This window comes from Mauremys reevesii, linkage group 19 (genome assembly GCF_016161935.1).
Source record: "Mauremys reevesii isolate NIE-2019 linkage group 19, ASM1616193v1, whole genome shotgun sequence".
Taxonomy (NCBI): Eukaryota; Metazoa; Chordata; order Testudines; family Geoemydidae; genus Mauremys; species Mauremys reevesii.
The window spans coordinates 14,844,950-14,870,022 of NC_052641.1; the positions used below are offsets into that span (position 1 = coordinate 14,844,950).

At 42.7% G+C, this 25,073-nt stretch overlaps 1 protein-coding gene across 11 annotated transcripts in view; it reads right to left on the minus strand.

The window, feature by feature from the left end:
* The window catches only part of FNBP1 (formin binding protein 1), a 161,498-nt gene that overhangs the window by 68,576 nt on the left and 67,849 nt on the right, over positions 1-25,073 (minus strand). For all 11 annotated transcript variants that reach the window (XM_039507061.1, XM_039507068.1, XM_039507064.1 and 8 more), the window contains 2 exons: positions 23,482-23,538; positions 20,877-21,024 (listed from right to left, as the gene is read on the minus strand). In XM_039507061.1, the coding sequence (XP_039362995.1) occupies positions 20,877-21,024; positions 23,482-23,538 (205 nt within the window). The remainder of the gene's footprint in view (positions 1-20,876; positions 21,025-23,481; positions 23,539-25,073) is intronic.

The following is a 25,073-nucleotide window of genomic DNA, read 5'->3' on the forward strand; positions in this document are numbered from 1 at the left end:
TTAGGAAGAAACTTCCTCTCTAAACAGATTAATCCACAAGTGACCACTACAGGGTTTCCTGCACCTTCTTCTGAAGCAGTTTGTCCTGGCCACTGTCTGAGAGACAGGATACTGGATTATACTGATCACTGGCTTGATTCAATATGGCACTTCCTTTGTGCCTTTCTGATGCCACCAAACAAGCTGGCCATTTCCCATATGGGGTTTAAAATAAGACCCCCAAAGACCTTTATCATCACTCTCACTGAACACCTAATAGCATCTAATTGCCACAAACTCATGTTAACTTTCAGGTGAGGGAAAGAATAAAGACCAGTCTGAGGATTCTAAATACCACAGCGTATAATCCCAAATCTCTCCTTTGGCCTGGGTGCTCATCTGCAGCTGAACAAAGCAGTGCTGGACAGCATTTATCTTTAACCTCGAATTTTATTAGTAGAGAGGGAAAAAAGGTCAGTAATACTTTCAATTATGTAACAATGTCCAAGTCAGACTGTCCCAGTCCCACCTATAGAGAACACTTGAATGTGGAGCAGCCAAGCCATAAAAGGCAATGCAGCTGAAAACCTGGCAATGCTACGGCTCTGAAGAACACATCCTTTTCCATTAACTCTGATAGTACTTGTGCTAGTCTGACCTTTATCCACCACATTTCAGTTCTGTGGAAAATACACTCACCGCAGTTTGACGTTACAAAAACATGTCACTGTAAATTCCCTGCTCGAGAAAAAAAACAACTCCTCCAAACGGATTTAAAGTTCCTCACCTAGAATCAGATTCAGTCTAACTCACCCTCTGATGCTTCCTTTAACTCCTCAGGCTGCTGCTGAGGCAAGATACAGTTTTCTCCCCAATATGGACTTTGAAATGCTCCTATTTTTAACTTAATTTCATAGGTCTGTTCTCCTGAACTCTACTTAAGAAACAACTGCAATTTAACTCTAGCTCCTTTTCATTTTCATTCTGAGCAATATATCTCCGACAAAAAGACATGGGGAATATTATCTCACTCACACTGAGGCTGCAAACAACATTGATTTCCGAAGTGAGCTGTAGCCCACGAAAGCTTATGCTGAAATAAATTTGTTAGTCTCTAAGGTGCCACAAGTCCTCCTGTTCTTTTTGTGGATACAGGCTAACACGGCTGCTACTCTGAAACCTTTCTTCACACTGCATTTCCTGCCTGTAGCTATCCTTCGTAAATGCTTATTGGTTTCCTTGTCTTCTCTACTTGCAGATTTGCTGCCATGTATGAAGGGAGCTGATTCCTGAGCACTATACCTGCTCAAAGCCCTTAGTGTAACTGTTTAGTGTTTCATAAATACAAATAGGGAATGGATAGATAGATTAGACAGACAGAAAAAACAGGATTTAACAGAACATAATTTAGTGGCTAGAGATAATTCTGCAGTCAAAGCAAAACAAGAAGAAAAGAATGAACATGAGATCTCCTATTTTCCACAACTGGCATCACTGGAATCAACAAAAATGTTTTAAATGTGTACGATCTATAAATGTTATTTTCAGGTTGATGTTCTCTACAAAACAGAACTCTACAAATTACTGTAACTGTACAAGACGGAAGCAGCTAATCATGATCTGAACAAACACTGGTCTCTTCAGATGCTGCTTCATTTTAAAAGAAACTCATTTTATAGGAATGGAGCAATAAGACCATGAAAAGGGTCTTGTCTTATTCTGCAGAGTTAACGTTTGAATATTTTCTGTATTTCACTGTACAATTGTGTCATCTCAATTTCAAATTCTGCATCTTGGTATTTTTCTTACAGCTATTCTCTAAATGAGTTTGTAAACAAAACCAGTTTGTCTTGTAGCATTTATGTCTCTCTGATCGGAGGTATGCCGGAATGTAGTGATAACTGAAAGACAAGATGGGTGAGGTACTATATTTTATTGGGCCAACTTCTGTTGGTGAGAGACAAGCTTTCGAGCTTACACAGAGCTCTTCTTCAGATCTAGGAAATGAACTCAGCCCTGGTCTATATTACAAACTTATGTCACTGTAACTATGTCACTCAGAGGTGTGGAGAATCCACTCCCCTGAGCAACACAGTTACGTTGACCTAACTTCCGATGGTTAGTGACAGTGCTAAGTGGACAGGGAGGCTTCTCATATTTCAAGGGACATTCAAGGTGAAGTGGCCTACTAACACGCCTCCCGTCATAGGGAGGAAAGGGGAGGTGGAAGCAGATGGGAGCAGGGGTTGCTAGTGGGTTACAGATTGTTGTAATACACCATAAATCCAGTGTGTCTATTCAGTCCATGATTTCTAGTGTCTAGCAAAGTTATGAATTTAAGCTCCCAGGCTCGTCTTTTGAAAGTATCCTGCAGGTTTAATTTGAGGGTGATGATTGATAGTGATATGGTATTTTCTGTCTATCATTTTTCTGTGAGAGTTCATTTGAGAGCATAATGATTGTCTGGCTTCACCTACATAGTTGCTATGGGGGCAACAATCTCTAGTGTAGACATAGCCTTAGTTTCCCAGATCTGAAGAAGAGCTCTGTGTAAGCTTGAAAGTTTGTGTCTCTCAACAACAGAAGTTGGTCCAATAAAAGACATTATCTCACCCACCTTGTCTTGCTAATATTCTGGGAGCAACACAGCTACAACAACACTAAGGGTAAGATATACTAATAGAGTGAATGATAATACATAGCACTTTTCATCCACAAATCTCAACGTACTAGACAGAGGTGGTGAAGTATCATCATCCTCATTTTACAGATGGGGAAACTGAGGCACTGAGCAATTAAGTGATTTGCCCAATGTCACACAGGAAGTCTGTGGCAGAGCCCAGAACAGAACACAGGTCTCCTAATCCACATTCATGTTTTCCATGCACTGCATTATCCTGGCTTCTGCAAATTCTTTTCTTTAACATTATTTTGTAGTCTTTCTATAAAAGAACGTGCATTTCTTATTCAATCTTCTGGATTTCAAGTTTAAGAAAAAAAAAGATTTTAAGCCCAGTTTTCCATTCATGACGTTTCAGGGAACATTATATATTCTCTCTCTCTCTCTTATATATATATAAATAAGATATATATATATATATATAGATATATATATATATATATAGTTACCACATATTTCAAGGGACCATTCAACGTGAAGTGGCCCATTAATACCCTTCCAGTCATAGGTAGGAAAAGGGAGGGAAGTAGCTGGGGCGGGGGCAATGTTAGTGGGTTAAGATCATTGTATGAATCCATAAATCCAGTATCTATATTCAGTCCATGGTTATATATAGCTTTTTATTAATTATATTATATTATATTATATTATATTATATTATATTATATTATATTATATATATATACACACACAGATACAGAGAGAGAGAGAGAGAGAATGTTTTTAACCAAATCTGATGCTCCCATTAATTAGCTATTCTATATTTTGCACATACAGCACATGTGAAAATGACAAATAATTCAGGAAACCATGTGGAACATCAGCACTTCTAATTATTCACACAAATTTATGCAGCTGAGTCACAGTAATGTGCTTATTTAAGCAGTTGATAGATAAGGAATATGGCATTCCCTTCTGAGTGTAAATGCTCAAACCCTGACTTGACCAAGCTATTTATTTTAAAAATGGAGTCAGATTACAGGCAGGATGCAGTCACTGGCATGCCTGGCATGCAATACATTCAGACATGTGCAGTGGAGTGGGCTGCTGTCTCTGTCCTTCTATTTCCTCTGGACTGTTTCTCTGCCTATACCAACATAACCACACACCCCTAGCTGACACAGTTTCTCTTTCTATACCAACTCGACCACACAACCTACTTGTCATCTCCCACTCCACACTGGAGCCCCTATGGGGTATCATCAAACAACTACAACCCATGCTCGATGGGGATCTCATCCTGAAAGAAATCTTTCCTGAACCGCCTCTTCCAGCCTTCAAACAACCCCCCAACCTCTCCAAGCTCATCATCAGATGCAAGTTCCCCACAGATCAGGACACTGCAACACAAAGCAGAACCAGACCCTGCCAGAACAACAGATGCAAACCTGCAGACATCTTCACTGCTGCAATGAACACACACACACACACCCTGCCGCCCTCCCAACACACCTTTTAAGATACACATGCTGGTGCACCAAATGCCCAATAACAACTACATGGCTGAAACCAGACAATTACTACACTCTTGAATGAACTCACACAGGAAAACAATAAAAGACTAAAACACCCTATGATCTGAAGGTGAACACTTTTCACAAAAAGAATAGGAGTACTTGTTGCACCTTAGAGACTAACAAATTTATTTCAGCATGAGCTTTCGTGAGCTACAGCTCACTTCTTCAGATGCATAGAATGGGAACACACAGACATGAGATATTTATAAATATCTGTATGTATAAATATCTCATGTCTGTGTGTTCCATTCTATGCATCCAAAGAAGTGAGCTGTAGCTCACGAAAGCTCATGCTGAAATAAATTTGTTAGTCTCTAAGGTGCCACAAGTACTCCTGTTCTTTTTGCGGATATAGACTAACACGGCTGCTACTCTGAAACTTTTCACAAAGCGATCACTCTACAGCTGACCTATCAGTCCTCAACTTCAAAGGAAACCTGCATAACACTTTCAAAAGACGAGCTTGGCCGCTTAAATTCATAACTTTGCTAGACACTAAAAACCATGGACTGAATATAGATACTGGATTTATGGATTCATACAATGATCTTAACCCACTAACATTGCCCCCGCCCCAGCTACTTCCCTCCCTTTTCCTACCTATGACTGGAAGGGTATTAACGGGCCACTTCACGTTGAATGGTCCCTTGAAATATGTGGTAACTACTTATGCTAAACAATCTGCTTCACCTTGTGTTCCGTTGACACACACTGTGGCCAGGTCTACACTACAAACTTACATCAGTATAACTATGGTGCCATAGGGTGTGAAAAATCCACATTCCTGAGCTACACAGTTATAAGCACCTAACACACCCCACCGCCATTCCAGTGTAGACAGTGCTACGTCAACGTGAGGGCTTCTCCTGTCAACCTAATTAATTCACTTCCAGGAAAGGGGTAGCTTGCTGATGGGAGAAGCTCTCCCGTCGGTGTAGTAGCATCTTCATTGAAGCGCTGCAGCTGCGCCACTGCAGCATTTTAAGCATAGACCTGCCCCTGGGTGGGTTTCCCAGACCTGAAGAAGAGCCCCGTGTAAACTCGAAAGCTTGTCTCTCTCACCAACAGAAATTGGTACTATAAAAAATATTACCTTTCCCACCTTGTCTCTGTAATATCCTGGGACTGACAGGGCTCCTACAACACTGCATGTATACTAATACAAAGAATATATGAAAGAGTAGTACCCAAAACGGGACCATTTAGAGGCACTGCAGAACTAAGCAAATCAATGCAATGAATTATGGAGAAAAATCCTAAAGAGAAAACTTAATACAGGGAAAACTTAAAAAAAAAAACCATTGCCCTTCTGATGATATTGACTATACTATGATATGCGGCAGAATTTTCAGATGCTTTGAGTTCTGTCTTGCACCTTTTACTCACATGACAAATCAACATGCAGTAACATTGCAGTTAGGCGTTTATATCACAATAATGTGAATGTTTCCTTCTTAAGTCTCTCCAAACCACTTTGTAATCTTCACTAAAAGGTCTAGATATTCTGGTAACAACTTTGCCAGCCTTGAGATTTTTCTGGAAAAATACTTTTTTCAAGGCATCTGACCTACAGATGAGTTGAACAGCTTAACAACTCAGGTAAAACATATCCATAGCCTTCATGACCATCATCATTTACACCAAGCAAAGTGGGTGTAAAAGACTACCACATCAGAACAGTAGCATTTTATTCCCATTTTGTACTAGTGTAAATGAGTGTACCAGGTGCAGGCCAATGGGGAAATCAGACCTATTATCACCTGATGGCCTCTGAGAATGGAGTTGGGGCCTGATTCAACTACTTTTTAAGCCATTGGGAAAATTTCCTTTGACTTCAATGGGAGGTGTGTAATGGAGTGCGCTCACCTCTCGAGTGCCCCCGGTCAAGTGTGCGCGTACCTGCAGTTTTTCTCAATTTCCTCTGCTCATGGTGCCACCTGTTGCCTGCTGCACATATCAAGCAGGTCTCTGGGACTCAGCCCTTCAGCCACGTCACACAATGTTCATGTGCAAAACGGAACAAAACAAACCCCTTCCGGGGTATACTGTCCAATCGGGCCTATCTCATAGTCCTCAGTAATGTCCTGCAGCCCTCCCTGGGCTCAGTACTTTCACTGTCCAATAGGGCCCATCATGGTACCCCTCCATTGGCAAAGTCTCTATAGCTCTCCCCAGACTCAATCTCAGTCTGACCAACAGGGTGTCTCTCGGTACCCTACTTGGCCAGGTTGCATGCAAAGGTTCCTGCTGTGGGATGGCTTCCTACCTGGAGGCTCTTCACCTGCCCTTTAGTCCTCTGACCCCGGCTCTCCAGCTGGGTCAGTCTCAGTTCAGCCCCCTTCCGAGGGATGGGAGATAAAAGTTCTAAGTACAATCCCTTCCCTGGGCCTGTCTAAACGCCCTTCTCCCCTGTGACTTGCAATACACAGGAGTACAGACTTCAAGAAAAAAAAAATTACCGTGATCAACAAATACATATCCCTGTAGCTGCAACATTTATTCCCTCTAAGAAAAAATGTTTTAGGATATTAAACTGATCGTGTATTTGATCATGGCTGAAAAGTAAAGAAGTGGCTATTCCTGAAAAGCAAAGTAAGATTGGCCTTTATATAGTATTATAAACACAAAACTACATTAAGAGAACATTAAGGTTGCAAAGTCAAGAACTTGAAAATGAGGGAATGCCAAATTTAATGTAGGCCTTATCAAACAGTCTTTAATTACATCATCACATACTATATTTTCAACAGGATCCCTGTCTTCATCCCTGCACAGAATGGACAGCACTCACTTAATGAGCAGCTATTTACTATTTTGTTTTCTCTTCATTGATCAATGTCTGGCCCCATGCCTTATTTACTGCACACTATTTAAACACTGCTCTGAAGACAGAATTATTAATTGTCTCATGGGCTTTTCTATGCCATTCATCACTATAGTTTCTGAGTCCTTCACAAACAATATTATTTGCACAACACCCTTGTGAGTTGAGAGGGATATTATTATCCCCATATTGCAGATGGGGAAGTGAGGCACAGAGAAATTAAAATAAAAAGCTTCCACTAATAACGGATGACCAATCTGAGATACCTAGAACCTGATTTCTCAGAGCACTTAACATTATATAACATCTCCTATGTTCAAAGCTCAGCCTCCATTGACTTCAGTTACAGCTGTGACTGTTCAGCACTTCTGTAAATCAGACCCCAGGTATGACAGAGAAACATGAGGACCACTGAAGTGATCTTACCGCAGATTGGTGAGTAAACGATAGTGCATCGCATTTCTCACCTACAGGTCTCAAAGCACTTCACGTACAAGGTGAGGCGCATTACCCTCATTTTACAGATGAGGGAACAGACGCAGAGCGGTAAAGTGACTTGTACGAGGTCACCCAGCAGGTTGTCTACTGCCTGCTTTGTTCTCTGTGCAGGCAGAACACCATCCTTTAATTACTGTCCTGTTCTCTGAGGGCAAAATGCATTCCTGTGCAGAGGGACTACAGAACCTAAGCCCCCAAAGTAGGGTGTGGGTTGGCTCTCTGCATAGAGGAAGTTTTACCTCCTGCTGCCCCCGCTGCAGCAGATCTCTTCTGTTATGACGACCCAAATGGCTTGGATCCCAAGGGGATCATTACAGCGAGGGTGTACTGTATATAGTTGAATTCTGTTCAGTCAGTTTTCAGTTTAAGGCTATGTCTACACTACCATTTATGTCAGCAAAACGTACGTTGCTCAGGGGGTGTGAATATTCCACCCCCGAGTGACATAAATTATGCCGGCATAAGCACTATTGTGCACAGTGCCAGCGGAAGAGCTTCTCCCACCAACACAGTTAGCACTACTCATTGGGGGTGGGTTAATTATGTCAACAGAAGTGCTCTCTCCCATTGGCATACAGTAGCTACACTAGAGATCTTACACTGCTGCACGTTCTCTAGTGTAGACATAGCCTAAATCTTTCGCGAACCCCTTAGACAGAACACCAGTAGCAGCCTACCTGCACTACAGCTCTCAGCATTGTTAACATAAATGCAGCTGAACTGGGGTCAATGATGGTGGGAAATTTTTGAAAAACTTCCCTAGTGTAGACAACACATTACTCTTTCCAGCTGGGCTGGGACTGCTGGCAGCAGAGCTTGGTGTATGCCATCTCAGTGTCTCTCACTTAGCCTCTGTCTGCCCCTTTGAGGGTGGAAACAAAATGTATCCCAAATTCTCCAAAGGAGTACAACGACATTGTGACGCTGCACTGTGGGAGCCATGGAGGTTTGTGTGTAATTTTAATTTAAAAAAGATTCCCTGAGAGAGACACAGGACATAAGCGAGAACAGAACAGAGCTATCTATGCGGTATTAAAAATTGATCATGTGAAACATTTTACTTATCAAAGGTTGTGACGAAACAGCCTTATTTGTCTTGCAGAAACAAACAACGATTGTCCCCGTGGGTTGAGTTTCAGCTTTGTGTCACTCTGTTCTATTTATATTGCAAGTACATGGAGAAGTAATATTGCAAAGCAGCACGATTATCTTTGATTAATTTACATGCAGATGGTTCAGCAAAAAGTGTTGTATGTATGGACATTTCAAAATAGATTGAGTACAAGGGTTTTTCCATTTTCTATCTGACTCCTCTACATAGTCTAAATAAATGATGACATAGTAGAATACATTTTAACCAGCTGCTTTTTTCTTCTCTGCTTTTCATTGTTTATCATTCCAAAGGGCATAATATAAGACTGGCACCATAGTGGTTAATATCAAAGAAGCTCTGTCAATTTAACAATTAACCTTTCTATCTAAAAGTTCTCTCTAATATTGTTACAAGTTACTCTTAAAATTACTATAGCTGGAAGAGATTAGAGAAAGCAATAATTTTCTCTGTTTACCCACTTTATTTAATTTGTGCATATGGCAGCACTTTGTATATAGGCAGTTGCAATTTCTCCCATGTAGGATATAGGAAATATACTGGATCAGATGTGTGATCTATTTAGTCCAGTACTCTGTTTTTGACACTGGCCAGCAACAGGATTCTCAGAGTGAGACAGAGGAGAAGATGGGGGAGTTGCCTTACCCAGTGGGGGAGTTGCCTTACCAAGTGGGGGGTCAGTGCTAACGAGACAATTCAATTAAAGTGGAAGTGGGCTATTCTCAACAGTAAGGCAACTCCCATCTTTTCGTGTACTGTGTATATATACCTGCCTACGGTATTTTCCACTCCATGCATCTGATGAAGTGGGTTTTAGCCCACAAAAGCTTATGCCCAAATAAATTTGTTAGTCTCCAAGGTGCCACAAGTACTCCTTGTTGTTTTAGAAAGGTGACAGAAGTTGCCTTCCCTCTCGATCAGTTAACCTGAGAGGCAGGAAATGCTGTCTCTTGAAAAGAAATCTTTGCTTCTAAGAACTGGTCTTGAGGTTTTCTCTCTCTTGTTTGTAACAACAGTCATGTAAGCAAAGTTTAGCACTGTGAACAGTGTCATGAAATACATGGCTATCTTTACATGTGTGTGTTTGTTTATTTGGCATTTTTCAGATGTGTGATTTAACCTTGGTCTTTTAGATAATCTTTAAATTGACTGTTTCTGATATCTAACCAATAAGTAGGTCTATTTTGAAGGCACACTCTAAGAACAGCCAACCACAGGCAAGGTTAACTAAAATAATCATAATTTAGAAGTAATCCTGTCTTTCTCTGAAGCAGAACAGACTGAGGGAGTCACGATTACAGACCACAGAGTCTGAGAATCCATGGCCTTAAGGACAAAAGCAAGAAAGGTGACGGTACAAAAGGGGCAGAACTAGCTGCCCAGGGCTACTGATCTGTACCACTAGGGCCATTGCTAATGGACAGAGAGAAGACCTAAGAAAGAGTTTGTGACAGTCACATTTATAGGACTATGGCATTTTATGCCACCTGCTAAATTTCTATAACCAAAATCCTACTTATTGAAAATTTCCTGTTATGCAAAGAGGAGCAATTTTTCCTAGGACATTCATGTAACAGAAGGTGCATTGTGGGCCTGGTAGCATGAGAGCTGCTGCAGGAGGAGGAGGTGCAACAGTGAGTGGCTATAGGGATCCCTGGAGCTTCACTAAACCCCACAGGTTGGGAACTGCAGAAGCTTCCTGCGAGTGGATGTGGCCAGAGGGCACTAGTGTTGATGGAGGATGGGCAGTGATGGGGGCTTAGAAGTGACAGGAGGATGGGCAGGACGTAGAAGAGATGGGAAGCTGCAGTACTTCAGTCTTGCAGTTTCAACAGAAGAACTCCACAGGAGCAAAGCTTCAGGGACCCTGGCGATGCACTACTCCAGCGGCCCACTCTTCAAGTGGCTCTGCTGAACCATCTGGCCTTGGGGAAATAGGCCAGGTATCAAATCAGGGCAGTTGGGCATGGAATCTGCGTGCTCAGAAATGGGTATTGCAGAGTATGTGGAGAATGTGCATCCTCACCCTCAAGTCCTTGATATGGGACTACTCATATACTTAAAAGTTAAGCACCAAGTGTTCTGCTGGATCAGAGTCAGAGTGCTCAGCACCGTGAATGATCAAGCACACAATCAGGGTCACACTGTATTGTACTGTTGCTCATAAAGCCATGATACTGCATTAACACTAAAGATATTTTGGGCTTTAGAAACATGCCAACAACCCTGGAATAAATAATAGGTTAGCTACCTCTAGCTTTTCTGGCTCCCCATAAAACACCCTGCCATCTGGATCCTCTCACTGAACAAGTTCCATTTCTACTAATATTAAACAGAAAGATGCAATAACGGCAGGACTCTCCCCATAAAGCTGACACATGACATCTGCCTGCAACAAATATGGCAATTCTTCACAAATCCTACAGTCATTTAAAAAAACAAAAACTAGATTTGCAAATTAAAACCTCAACTCAAACAATTTGCATTATTTTAAAGTAATTAATACTTTTAACCTGATCTTAGTGCACCTATGCATATAAAAGTGTATGTATGCATGTGTGTATTACTACGTATCATTTTCCATTTTAAAAAATACTCTGGCACTAACTAAAAACACCTGCTTCTTCATGGTTACGGAAACATAAACACGTTCATATATAGTCTGGCTGTGGCACCAGCTAATCAACATATCCACCTGCAGTTCTGGTTCTATTACTATATCATCTTTGTTCCTTCATTCACTTACATTAGAATAGATTTCACAAAGGTCCATTTCAGTGCTACTTTGGATAGATCACAAAGGGAATGCAATTGGATGAGATGCGCATGGTGTGTATGCTCAACCTCTCCTCCCCTTAGGCCTCTCAGACTCAATCTTCCTACACAATATTAAAAAGAAGTGCCACTAGCTAGAGAAGACATCCTGTTTCACTGCTTTGAGAAACACTTCATTATTCATGCAATATCTCAGAATATGTTAACCATATTCGTACTTATTATAAGATATACTATTTCCTGATCAGAAACCCTCATGCAATAAACTAATGGAGATAATTTTAAGGATTTCATAGCTCAGCCTGCACAAAAGTCAGAATAAAACTTCTTACATTGAAACTCACTCATACTAAATGGATTGGCTGGGCACACAGCCAGAAAATGACCTTCACTAGGTTTTCCTCATGTGCAGAAATAGCCCTGGGGTATATAAAAAGTAAGGGCTTGGCTACACTTACAAGTTGCAGCGCTGGTGGAGGCTTTCCAGCGCTGCCCACACTTCGCTGCAACTCCCTGGTTGCAGCGCTGGCTGAAAACCCATCCGGGTTGGGGTATAAGAGTGCAGCGCTGGTGACACCAGCGCTGCTCAGCAGGTGTGGACACTCACCAGCGCTTTACCTGTCCTCCAGGGAATAAGGAGCTATCCCAGAATTCCTGTTCAGCCACTCTGCACATCAGTTTGCACTCTACTGCTCTTGCCTCAGGTGACCCGCCTTTAAATGCCCCGGAAATTTAAAATCTCCTTCCTGTTTGCTGCAGCCAGGTGTGGAGTGCAATCAGTTAATCAGTTACAGGTTACAGGTAACCATGCCTCCCCAGCATGGAGCACAGGTGAATTGCAGGACCTCATCAGTGTTTGGGGTGAGGCGTCTGTTCAGAATTACGATATCTTTGAGCAGATATCAAGGGACATGCTGGATAGGGGCCATCAACGGGACGCACTACAATGCAGGGTGAAAGTTAAAGAGCTGCGGAGTGCCTATTACAAAGCCCGAGAGGGGAATCGCAGATCCGGATCCGCCCCCACGACCTGCCGTTTCGTGGAGATGGACAACATACTTGGGGTGACCCCACTGCCAATCCCAGGGTAACGATGGACACTTCTGAGCAGGCTGGGGACAGGAGGAGGAGGAGGCTGCGGGGGAGAGGAAACCGCGAGTGAAGCTCCTGGGATGGGGAAGAAACCGCAGATTCCTGGAGGCATGCAGCCAGGAGCTCTTCTCAAGCCAGGAGGAAAGTACCCAATCGCAGCAGCAGCCAGCAGTTGCAGAAGGACAGGCAGAGGAGCGTTTATTTTCTGGGTGGAAATGTTTCTGGAGAGGAAGGGGGGTTATGGATGCATGCATGGCAGCGTCTAGATGTGGAATAGCCCGTTGATGTGGTCTATCACGTCGCGGTAATCTGCTTCAGTTATCTCAGCAAAGCTTCATCCAGAGCGTGGGCAATATGCCTGCGCAGGTTTATAGGCAGAGCCACTGTGTCCCTTGTCCCAGTCGCCACTCTTCGGCCAGGGGACCATTTCTGAACACAGGCACGCCGCATAGGGTCCCGGCGGAATCCACATTGCTCTAAAAGAGCCCACCGCTGTTCCCTAGTGACTGAAACATCTTCCAGGATTAAGTCCTGTGAAAAATGTTGGGAGACTCTTTAGTGAAGAGATAGGGAGATAAGATCACCCTGCATCTGCATCTTCACTCAACCCCTCTAGCACTCCAGATTACCCAAGCAACCAGCTCCACTCCTCACTCACCATTTCGTGGCTTCTGTTGTGTTTTCCTTTTGGGATAAAGAATGCAAGTGAGAACTTGCAAGTGAGAACTCCTCAGTGTAACAATTCATGTCTGGAGATAGTGGATACAATGCTGCCCGTGTTAAATGTTGTCATTTCTGTGTGTACAGTGACCTTGACTGGACTGCCCAGATGTTCAACATCACAGAGGCTTCAAAATTTGAGAAAAATAAGAGCAAAGAGGACATGCTGAAAACTGTTCTTCAGCACTCTGCTACAGAGAGAAAAGAATTGAAGGAGTGGCGAGAGAAAGAAAGCAGGACAGAGAAATGCAGTGGCCAAGAGGAAAGCAGCTGCTAAGCATCCTGGGAGTCTATAGAGTCACTAGCAGAGCACTTGTGCCTTGTGCCCCAATGTCAGCTCCAACCACCTTTCCCCAGCATCCAGGCTCTTACCACCACCAGCTGCCTCCAACACCTGCCCAACCAGCCCTGATACCTACCACCACCCTTACCCTCTGCATTCAACCCCATCACCATGCAGTATATGCACCCTGAAGTGCAGGATTCATTAAACAGCAATCCAGACATGGCATATGCAAACTTGTGACTGTACAGTTCACCAACCCACACCCTTGCCCTCTTGTGTTAATGAAATGTTGTGTGTCTGTCTGTCTGTCAAGGAAGTTTTTTTCTTTTCAATAAAACAATTCTTGGCTTTGAAAACAGTCTTTATTATAGCAGATAGTGAAAGACACCTTAGCCCAGTAAAGAAAGAGGCACTGCAAATCATATTATTATTATGGATAATAGAATAACAGTGTAAGCAGTGCAATTCACTCCCATGCAAGGCAGCAAACATTACTGTTGGCTTTCAGCCTCAAATTCTTCCCTCAAGGCATCCCTAATCCTTGAAGCCCTGTGCTGGGCCTCTCTATTAGCCCTGCTCTCTGGCTGTGCATATTCAGCCTCCAGGACTTGAACCTCGGTGGTCCATGCCTCACTGAATGTTTCACCCTTCCCTTCACAAATATTATGGAGGGTACAGCAAGCGCTTATAAGGATGCTGCTTTCCCCAAGTCTAGCTTCCCATACAAACATCTCCAGCGAGCCTTAAGCACACTCCACAGTCATTCTGCACCGGCTCAGCCTGTAGTTGAACCGGTCCTTGCTCCTGTCAAGCTTCCTGTATAGGGTTTCATGAGCCAAGGCGGATCACAGTGGGCATTTCGACATCCCCTACTGTGATCTTCCTGTCTGGGAAAAAGTCCCTGCCTGCATCTTCCTGAACAGGCCACTGTTCCGAAGATGCGTGCATCATGCACCTTTCCAGGCCAGCCTGTGTAAATGTCAATGAAACGCCCGAAGTGATCCACAAGCGCCTGGAGAACCATAGAGAAATACCTTACGATTAACTGATGCCAGGTGGGGCCAGAATAGGAATATTCCATCTATCGCCTCCACAGTTAGAAACCCATTTGTGCAAAGCCATCCACAATGTCCTGCACGCTCCCAGAGTCACGGTCTTTCTTAGCAGGATGCGATTAATTGCCTTGCAAACTTGCATCAAAACGATTCCCACGGTCGACTTTCCCACACCAAACTGGTTCCCGACCGACCGGTAGCTGTCTGGATTTGCCATCTTCCAGATTGCAATAGCCACCCGCTTTTCACCGTCAGGGCAGCTCTCAATCTTGTGTCCTTGCGCCGCAGTGAGGGGGCTCAGCACACAGTCCCATGAAAGTGGCTTTTCTCATACGAAAGTTCTGCAGCCACTGCTCGTCATCCCAGACTTCCATGACGATGTGATCCCACCACTCAGTGCTTGTTTCCGAGCCCAAAGCGGCGTTCAACGGTGCTGAGCATTTCCGTGAATGTGTCACCACAAGCAGACAAATCCATATTGATATCATCGCCGGACTCCTCGCTGTCACTTTGGAGCTGAAGGAATAGCTCGACTGCCAAACGTGTTGTGCTGGTGACACTCATCAGCAGAGTCCTCAGCAGATCGGGCTCCATTTGCCACAGAAATCGCGATTCACAGAGAGTAACAGAAAGACACTCACAATGGCGCCAAACGCTGCCGGAATGAATGCTGGGATGTGAAGCGATGCACCACGGGGCGCTGGCAAACAGGAAGCGGAATGACCCGCACACTTCCTTCCCTTCCCACAATACTCAGCGCCGGTGTTCTGTGGGATAGCTGCCCACAATGCACCTCTCAATACAGCGCTGGAAAGTGCTGCAAGTGTGGCCACACTGCAGCGCTGGTAGCTGTCAGTGTGGCCACACTCCAGCGCTGGCCCTTACACAGCTGCATGAGCAGCGCTGTAACTCCCAGCGCTGCAACTTGTAAGTGTAGCCAAGCCCTAACTCTCAACTCTGTCTAAATGGGTCTTCCTCTTTCAAACCATTAACCACAATTAGCATTTATCACCTCCCTAGCTTCAGCATTAAACAAGCTGCAGTTGCTAGTCAGTTGGAGGTTTTGCAATGTATTCATAGTTATTTGCAATGTGGATCTGGAAGTGTGAATTTCACAGTGGAAGATACTAGTTATCAACTATGGGCAGAGGTTTGTTATCTGATTTATTAAATTTTTACTAACTTTTCTACAGCTATCTGCCTCACAGATACTCCATCGCTTTCCAAATCTCAGCTTGCAGATGAGACATAAAACAATGGTTCTGAGCACCTGTGGTCATTAAAAATTCCCATGGCACTTTTAGTAAGAGAAGGGATATTAACACCAATGTCCTAACCAAATTCTAAACCAGTTAACTACATTCTGCCTACCTAAATTAACCCTGTATTTTCCAATTGGATATGGTGTTCTTCCTCACTTCCTATCCTAAAACACTGAGTATCCTTGCATATCAAACTGCTGTCATGTTTTGCCCCACAGCTGACTGCATTTCACAATTGGTCGCATGATCCCTATATATAATTGTGTATGTCAGTTTGTTAAGTTTGCAATAAGGTTTGGGAATCTTCAGGAGGAAAAGAGGTAGATAAATAAAAAGAATTTATTATCATGATCCTTAAACATATCTTTTCTTTACTGCCCCCTCTCTTCATTTCTTTCTCGGCTGTTACTTAACTTTCTAATAGTACTACACCTCTACCTCGATATAATGCTATCCTTGGGAGCCAAAAAATCTTACCGCGTTATAGGTGAAACTGAGTTATATTGAACTTGCTTTGATCCACCGGAGTGCGAAGCCCCGCCTCCCTGGAGCACTGTTTTACCGCGTTATATCCAAATTCATGTTATATCGGGTGGCGTTATATCGAGGTAGTGGTGTATTTAGTTTTGTAAAGCATTTGGAGCTGTATTTTGTATGAAAGACATGACTATAAAATTGTATTATTGTATAAGCTTGTTAGAATCTTCCATAGTTAATTGGATATTTTCATTACATTAATGAATGACTCCTGTGCAGCTTTTACCTGGCAACATAAACCTTATTTTTAAACTTTTATAATTAAAAAATTGGATTGAAAACATGTGTCCATAGCTCCTATAGATGCATAATCTAGTGTACAGGTCACAGGACTGGGACTCTAGAGATTGGGTATTCCCAGATCTGCCACTGACCTGCTGGTGACCTTGGGCAAGTCACATCATCCCCCTGTGCCTCTGTTTCCCCACCCACTCTTTGTCTGTCTTGTCTATTTAGACTGCAAGCTCTTTGGGACAGAGTGTCTCTATCTATGCGTCTGTACAGCCCCCAGCACAATGGTTAAGGTTTCTAGGCCCTACCATAACATAAATAACACATGTGAATGCGTGAAAGCCAATAAGTACCAGATTCTGCCACTCTTTTTCATACTGAGTACTGCCTTACTCCATGAAAACTCCCATTGAAATTAGTACCACTGCTTGAAGAGTAAGGTAACTATTCAGTGTGAATAAAGGGGACAGAATCCCTGAGAATTATTTACTCTTCTCCAGCACCAGTACCATGGAGTCCATCAGATGCAAACAAGCGAGTTTACTACCAAAAATAGACTCGAAGTGGAACGCATGATGTGACAAAATTAAAAGCACTGCTTGACCTTTGCTGCCAAACATATTTATATTTCACAAAAATAATCTTTGCCTGGGTTTTCTGACACCTCCCTCGTGATTGACAGACGGTCACGCACCAAAGCATGTGATCTGTTCTATAAAAGCATAAGGCAGCCAGGATTCTCACTGAGCTCCAAACCAAGCTGAGACAGAAGCAGCACAAAGTACCTGCCTTTTCATCAACTGACTGCATGGCCACTGTCAGCCTCCAGACATATCTGCCATACTGGATCAAAAGCCTCTCCCCGTACTTTCACTAGTAGCAACTGTCCAATCTGCAATATGTTATCTATGCAGACATTAATTGTATCTTTCACAGCCAGAAGAGATCAGTGAAGCTCAAAAGCTTGTCCCTTCCACCAACAGAAGTCGGTCCCTCACCTACCTCATCCTTCTCAGCAGTCAAACAAACCCAGTAATACTTTTAAACACCACACAGGGTGAAATTCACCCAGCACAGAGCCCACACACTATGTACGCCCTGTGTTGTGTAGTTGGAGGTATACACCTCATGCTGGCCTTCTGGAGATGGGTGAAATTCACCTCTAGAAAGGGAGAACATACCGAGCATGACTCACTATTTCTTTACTCCCATTTCATACTGGTGCAACCCATTTCAGTCGAGGGAGTTATCTCAACATGAAGCTGGAGTGAAACACTGGTGAATCAAGCCATGGGTGTTTAAAATGTCGAGTATCAATATTTTCTGAATATGTCATACAATTAACAATAAATATATCCAAATTTGAATACTAATAATCCCTTTTTATCTTCAAAGTACTTTACAAATATTAATTTCTAGCCATCTAAGGTACTTATCTGTACCCCAATGCTCTATTATCGGACCACTTCACAATTTTTTTTAAATGTATTTATACTCAACACACACCTGTCTGGTAGGACAGTGATATTTTCTTTAGTTTGCAAATGGGAAACTGAGGCACAGAGAGACCAAGGTCACCTAAGAGTCTGGGGCAGAGCAGGGACTTGAACCTATGTCTCTTGAACCCTAATCTAGTGACAGAACCATTAGACCATCCTTCATTTCTCATAGCTTATAATTATAATAATTTATAGCACAAGGTCTAATGATATATTTATACCAAACAGAGGGCAGAGCCCTCCTCAGCATATTTCCAGAAATCCTGAACCATTCATGAGTGTGTATCATAAATGTTTTTGCAAGAATATCAAACCTCTGTGATATTTATCACACCAACAGTTTTCCCCTCCTACAAAGCCCAGTGTGAGTGATGCATTATTTATGTTTTACAGCAAGAAACAACAGAGAGATGTACAATATGTCTGAAAAGAGCCTGAAGGGAAATAGCAGTTTGCTCTTCAATATTACTCATCAATATGAAAGCTACGCAAATCAGACAAGGACTCAACAGTTCAGGCATTCTACATTCATGAGACAAACACAAACCAACAACGGTGGATCACAGTCTTCCATTGCTACCAGCAACAGCAAGTAAATTTTATTGTCACATACTGTCTGCTATGCCATCACTGCTATTAGCTACTGTCAATAGACCCAACAGGCTGTCTGAACTTGGCTTCTGCACTGGATCTCATTAGAATGACACGAATACTTTTCACTCATGCATCACACATTTACAGTGTATCAATTTCACTTTTACTACACATTAATACCAGTCACTTTATTCACAGGAAAAAGATACCAAATCCCACTTCCTTTTACTATAAAACACCCACAGAAATGTGTTTTAATTGACACATGTTCCAACTGTCTTGCCTTAATTAACTGACAGGATCTTTCTGTTCAAAAAATATTTCCCCCTCAATTATGGGCTGAAACATTTGAAGTGATAGAAGAATACTAGATTAGCATGCTTCCTTCTTTGGCCTTGTATGTTCTTCTCTTCCATTGACTCTCTGTCCATTCCCCCCGTTTGCTTTTTGCACCATCAATGATACACTCTATCATTCTGGCAGCAGGATCCACTGTGAGCAAACGTGCAATAATGCCACATGGATATTCTGGATGAAAGATGATGGAAGTGGTTGAGGGACCTTCCACATGGGGTCTATATAGAAAGTACTCCCCATGGGTATGTGTACGCTGCAATTAAAAAGCGTCATCTGGCCCGGGCTAAGGGGATGTTTAACTGAGGTGTAGTATTCAGACTCAGACTAGATCCCGGGCTCTAGGATGGGAGGGTCCCAGAGCTCAGGCAGCAGCATGAGCTCAAACATCTACAGCACAGTTAAACAGCTCCGCTAGGGTGACCAGATGTCCCAATTTTATAGGGACAGTCCCGATTTTTGGGTCTTTTGCTTATATAGTCTTCTATTACCCTCCACTCCATCCCAATTTTTCACACCTGCTGTCTGGTCACCCTAAACGCCACAAGCCTGAGCCTCAGAAGCGTGGGCCAGCTACGGGTGTCTAAATGTAGTGTAGATAGACCCCACGCTATTAATACTGGTCATCATGACCTCAGAAGACTGTTTGACATTCTGCAAATTAAAGGCATGCCAAGATATACGATCACAATAGGTAGACTTCTCATCCTCCTCGTACTGCACTAAGCAGATGATGCTTTTCAGGGCCACAATCAAGCAAAGCACTTTCAGAGGGACTATCTGCAGGTGCTTAAGTGCTTTCATGGCTTGTGGGCCCAATTACTCAATAGGGCTGCCAGTTTTCGGTAGATATATTCCTTGAGGTTTCATCACATGATAATCTTTAATTGAAGATTAATCTTTAATTCCTGGAGACTCCAGGACAATCCTGGAAGGTTGGCAAGCCTCACTCAGCACTTTTCAAGCTGGACCCCTAATTTGTTAGCTATCTAGAGTTCTTGTTTAAAAATGAAATCTTGGGGCCTGATTCTCCCCTGCTTTGCCCCTTGTGTAGATATTTACCAGTGCAAAGCGGGTGCAAACACTGCCATCTGGAGAACTATAATTTTGTAGCATTGTTTGCCCACTTTGCACAGTGGTGAACATCTACACAAGGGATAAAACAGGAGAGAACCAGGCCCTACCTATCTGTCTTTCTAAATTCCAGGCATTGCAGATGAAAAGCAGCTATGGACACATACTGTATAAGGACCATGGATGCATAAGCTACTACCTGGAAACGGATACAAGCATACACCTTTGCTAATTTTAGCAGAGTGGGAGTAAATGAGTCAAAAAACGGATTCCCCCTCCATCACAAAAATTTGCATAAAACCCCCAAAACACCTATTTTTTTTTTATTAACTACAATTTTAGACGAAGTTTTGTTAACCAGCTCTAGCAAGAGGTAAGGGACGGTGGTCCAGTCCACTGACCAGAATTCTTTCAGCTAGTCTCTGAGATGAAGCATTTCTGTTTATTGCATGCTAAACACTAGACTATTGTACAAACCATGTTTTTTTGGCTGAAGATGCCTCAAGCACACATGAGTTTTATGACCTTATTTGGAGAACGTTTTCCTGCAGGCATTGCTGTCTGATGCTATAACGTTTGATTCAAACAGTTCAGTGATTTGGCCTGTGCATGTAACCCATTTTTTTTTTTTTGCCTATGCTCAGTTCATTAGTAAACCTTGATTGTGTTTAGTAACTTTGTGTTAACCTCCTGTTAAAAGATTTATTTACCACTGAATTCTACCACCATTAATCATCTGCTTTAAATAGATAATTAATTGTGAACAAGTAAAAAAAAAAATCCATTACCGATTTCCTTTCCTGTTTCAGCTCTTGCACAAAGCGTGCTAACTCCGCAGTGATCTGAGAAGTCATGTTCTCTGAAATGAGTTCATGCTGGCCGGCATAGTCATTCATTTCATTCAAGGTGGCTAGGAAGGCTCTGCATGATGTGTACCTGCAAAGGACAAAAAATACACAATACTTTTAGTCCATTTGTTTTCAGGAACACACACTCCAAAGGGAACTTGCATTCTTTCCAGCATTCAGTATTACTGCACAAGATGGGAACTTAACACAAGTTCATTGACAGGAGTTTACTGAAAGAGAGCCTCCTGCCATGCACTGGCAGTTCTGAGAAAATAACCATGACATAATAATAGTTTTACAGTGGCCTCTTATAAATACCAAAAGCATTTGGGCTCTACCAATCTAAAAACCATTCAAAAAATATCTTCTGGCTTCACTAACCGTTATGACCCTGATCCTGCTGTTGCTGCACTCAGGCGTAGCAGCACACCTATCTCAGTGAATTGCAGGACAGGGGCCTAAATGATTAACATTTGGCTAATGTGATACATATATACTAGTAAATGAAAGGAAAAAATACCTTCTAAGCATTATTTAGATGTGGATCCATCAGAGTTTATCTAAAACCCCTTCATGATGATGCTCACTTTTTGCAAGGTGTTTGTCCTCAATACTTTGTGAGGTATTTCCCCCCATCCCTGTCTCTCTTTAGCAGCTTCTAGTGATTGCCACAACATTTATTTTCCATGGGTGACAGATTCTGTAACACTGCATTCCATGTATTATTAAAAAAGGAAAAAAAATTAAGCTTCCATGCATATGGTTAATTTCAGGAAGGCAGATTATACCATTGGCATGCAAAGAACTGAGCCAGCAGAGTGCTGGAGTGCTGACCAATTGGAAGAGAGAGCAGCTAAGGAGAGTTGCACTTCTAAATACTAGAATTATCCTATTAGTGTTAGATGCTTGTTGCAGCTTCCCATGCTAGGAGCCCATAAATGATAGCAGTACTTAAAGGGACAAAGGTAACGGAAAGGGGTAGGAATAAAAGTGAGAGTAATAAGAGGGGGATGTGGGAAGCAAGTGAAGAGAGGCAACAGTGAGTGTGTGTGTGTGGGTGGGAGAACAAACGTAATGAGGAGCAAAAGAAAAGTCTGAAAGAGGGGTAGCTACGCAAGGGGTGGGGGGGGAAAAACAGCAAGGGAGAGAGACCAAAAAGGTATCCTTATTGGAATCAGCTACACTTATCAGTCCTAGTCAAGCAGCATTGCAACCATCTATAAGAATCTGCAGTTAACTAACTTTGAAAATGCTGGGTGCACTGATCTAAGACAAGAAATGTGAGGTTTAGGTCTGACAGCCTGTCCTTTGGGAGATTCCCATTCTAGGATGCTCAGTTTGAAGAATTACTCTTGATCCAATCAATGTCAGAGAGATACTTTAAAACATGTATGTGTTCCATCCTCATTTGCATACATTTCCTCAATGTCAGCCATTGGAGGAGCCGTTTGGAAGCAGCACCCCCTATCTGGCCAGCACCATTCTAGCTGTCCCTGCCACTAGAGATACCATCTGGGTTTCTGGGTCAAGTGGGGACAGTTGAGGCAACACAACAATCTCCAGCAGCACCAAGTCAGGCACCCAGCTCTGCCCCAGGAGATGGGGAATCCAGCTGAGGAAATCCTCCTCCTTTCACCCTATTCCCCATGAACTGCCCATTCCTCCACTAACTGATGTCATCACTTTACTCTTCATCCATTTAATAAAATGGACTGGACAACATAACTGGATTCTGCATTTTTAAAGCTCTGCACTAACATTCCGGGACTGATTCTTCCACTGAAATCAATGGGAGTTTAGCCATTGACTTCAAAGGAACCAAGATTAAGCCTCAGTTAATAAGGCTGGGATTTTCCAAGGGGCCTAAAAAACATTAGGCACCCAATGTCCACTGATGTTCAATGGGAGCTGGGTGCTTAAGGACCAAATTTAAACCCCCTTGAGCTTTACTATTAAGCCATAATTAGCAGATAGGTCTTTTGTACAGCTATGTCTACATTTACAGAGGCGTGTAGAGTACACACGCTGCATGCCCAGCTAGCATGGGTATAAACAGCAGTGTAGACAGTGAGGCACTGCTTAGGCCAGTAGAGTACAGACATGCTAGAACCTTACGTTATATACCCTACGCAGCTTGCTATATGTCCAAGCAGTGCCTCCCCCATCTACAATGCTATTTTTAGCAGTGTAGCGTCCGGCTGCCTCCCCACCTCAGTGAAAGACTCCTGCAGCAGAGAAAGACTCCGGCAGAGGGGAGGCAGTGAGGAAAGGCTCTGGCAGCTCCACCCTGCTGGTGACTTTCCTCAAGCCTCCTCACTGTCTGGGAGCCTTTCACTGCCAGGTGTAGCTACACATCACAGTGGGGACGCAGCTTGCTTTTCACCGTGACATGTAGCTACACAGATCCTACCAGTGGCTGCAAGTGTAGACAAGGCCTATTTCTAGGACTTCTATATTCTTCTATCACACTTGCTGCTCGATAATTTACTCCCCTCTCTCCACCCACCAAGACACATCCCCACCCATAGGTTGACAATGAACATACTTGTATTCTTCCTCTTCTTTGGAGTTCTTTTTGGGTTGATATTTCTTTGAAAGGTTCCTGAAATTAAAAACAAACAAACAAACAAATAAATAAGTTGTATCTTAAAATTACCAGATAGTCTCCACATCCTCCCACACTCTCATCACCCCAGCATTAGTTGTAATGATTTGATACATTACTGTATTATTACTGTATTTATTATTTGTATTGCAGTAGTGCCCAAAGGCCAGCCCCCCGTTGTGCTAGGCACCTCACAAACATGTAACAGAGACAGTTCCTGCCCTGAAGATTTTACAATCTAAGTGTAAGATTATATACAACAAGTAGATACATCTCTCTCTCTACTCAATGCTTTTTGTTAGCCTAACGTGCAAACACACTAGCAAATCCATGGTTACCACGGCTGTAACTACGCTGCGCATCCTGAACATCATGGTGGCAATGGTGACTGAACTCAGATTGTCCTGCTCCATAAGCACATGCCTTGTCTACCTGAGCAAAATAAGAACCTCCTGCAGCTATTAGAAGTATTAGGCCTATGACATGCAGTTGAGCTGTTCTAATTCCATCCAGGAAACAGCAGCAGTATGTATACACACCAACCAGCCCATTACAGTATGATTTGCTATACCGGACACCACCCGTGGTCCATTAAGTCTAGTAATCCCCCTCAGGCTGTGGCCTCTGCTTAATGCATAGAAGGAAGGTGAAGAAACACTGGCCAGCTGTTGGATGCTGCACAGATGGGGTAAGGGGGAATTCCTTCTTAATCGTTGTGATCATCTGATGCAGTGAAAAACAAGAAATCTGATTACCCCATTTTATCACATATAATTCTATACATTATTATTGGTCATCAAATTATCCACTCTCTTGTAAAATCCTACTATGTTATTTGACTGCTTGTGTCTGGGACAGAGAAGCCAAAGGTAACGGGCTTCAGCAGCTCTCTCCTAGAAACCAGGCACTACAAATCCCTAGCCAATGGCAAATCTAGAGTTTAACATACTGTATGCCAGCCATTCACTCAGTGGAGCTCATCAGTGCTGATAGCTTCAGAGTTATAACATTCTCCTTTTCACAGGGATATTGGTCCCCTACAGTCAGTCTGGCACAGCTCACAGAGTATCTTTTGAAAATGCAGACTAGATAGGATGATAAATAAAGCTGCCAAAGTGATTTTTTCAGGGCTTCAATGCAGAACGGTAGGCAACATATTGAAATCAAACAAAGTTCAGTTTATAAAGGAACCTGGCATTTCGTATTGTCACACGTCAGTTTCATAACGCTAAGCAATCATAGTTCCCATAATACACACCTCTCTATTCCTCACTTTCAGTGGTACTTATTTCCTTATTTGCTAACTGTCTGCATTTCCCATTTCCTCTTTTGCAAAGACAACTATATTATTTACCCTAAGCAAACATCTTCCATCAAACTGTTTTTACTTCCCCATTTTCTTTTTTTCTTTACACTTTAACTTAAGGGTACAGTGGAGATGCAGCCAACATCTGTAAATTTATACTTTTCAAAATAAAGGGGGGGGGGGGCACCAAAAAAGCTCCCCCAGGAAGAAATGTGCAGAGCAAGAT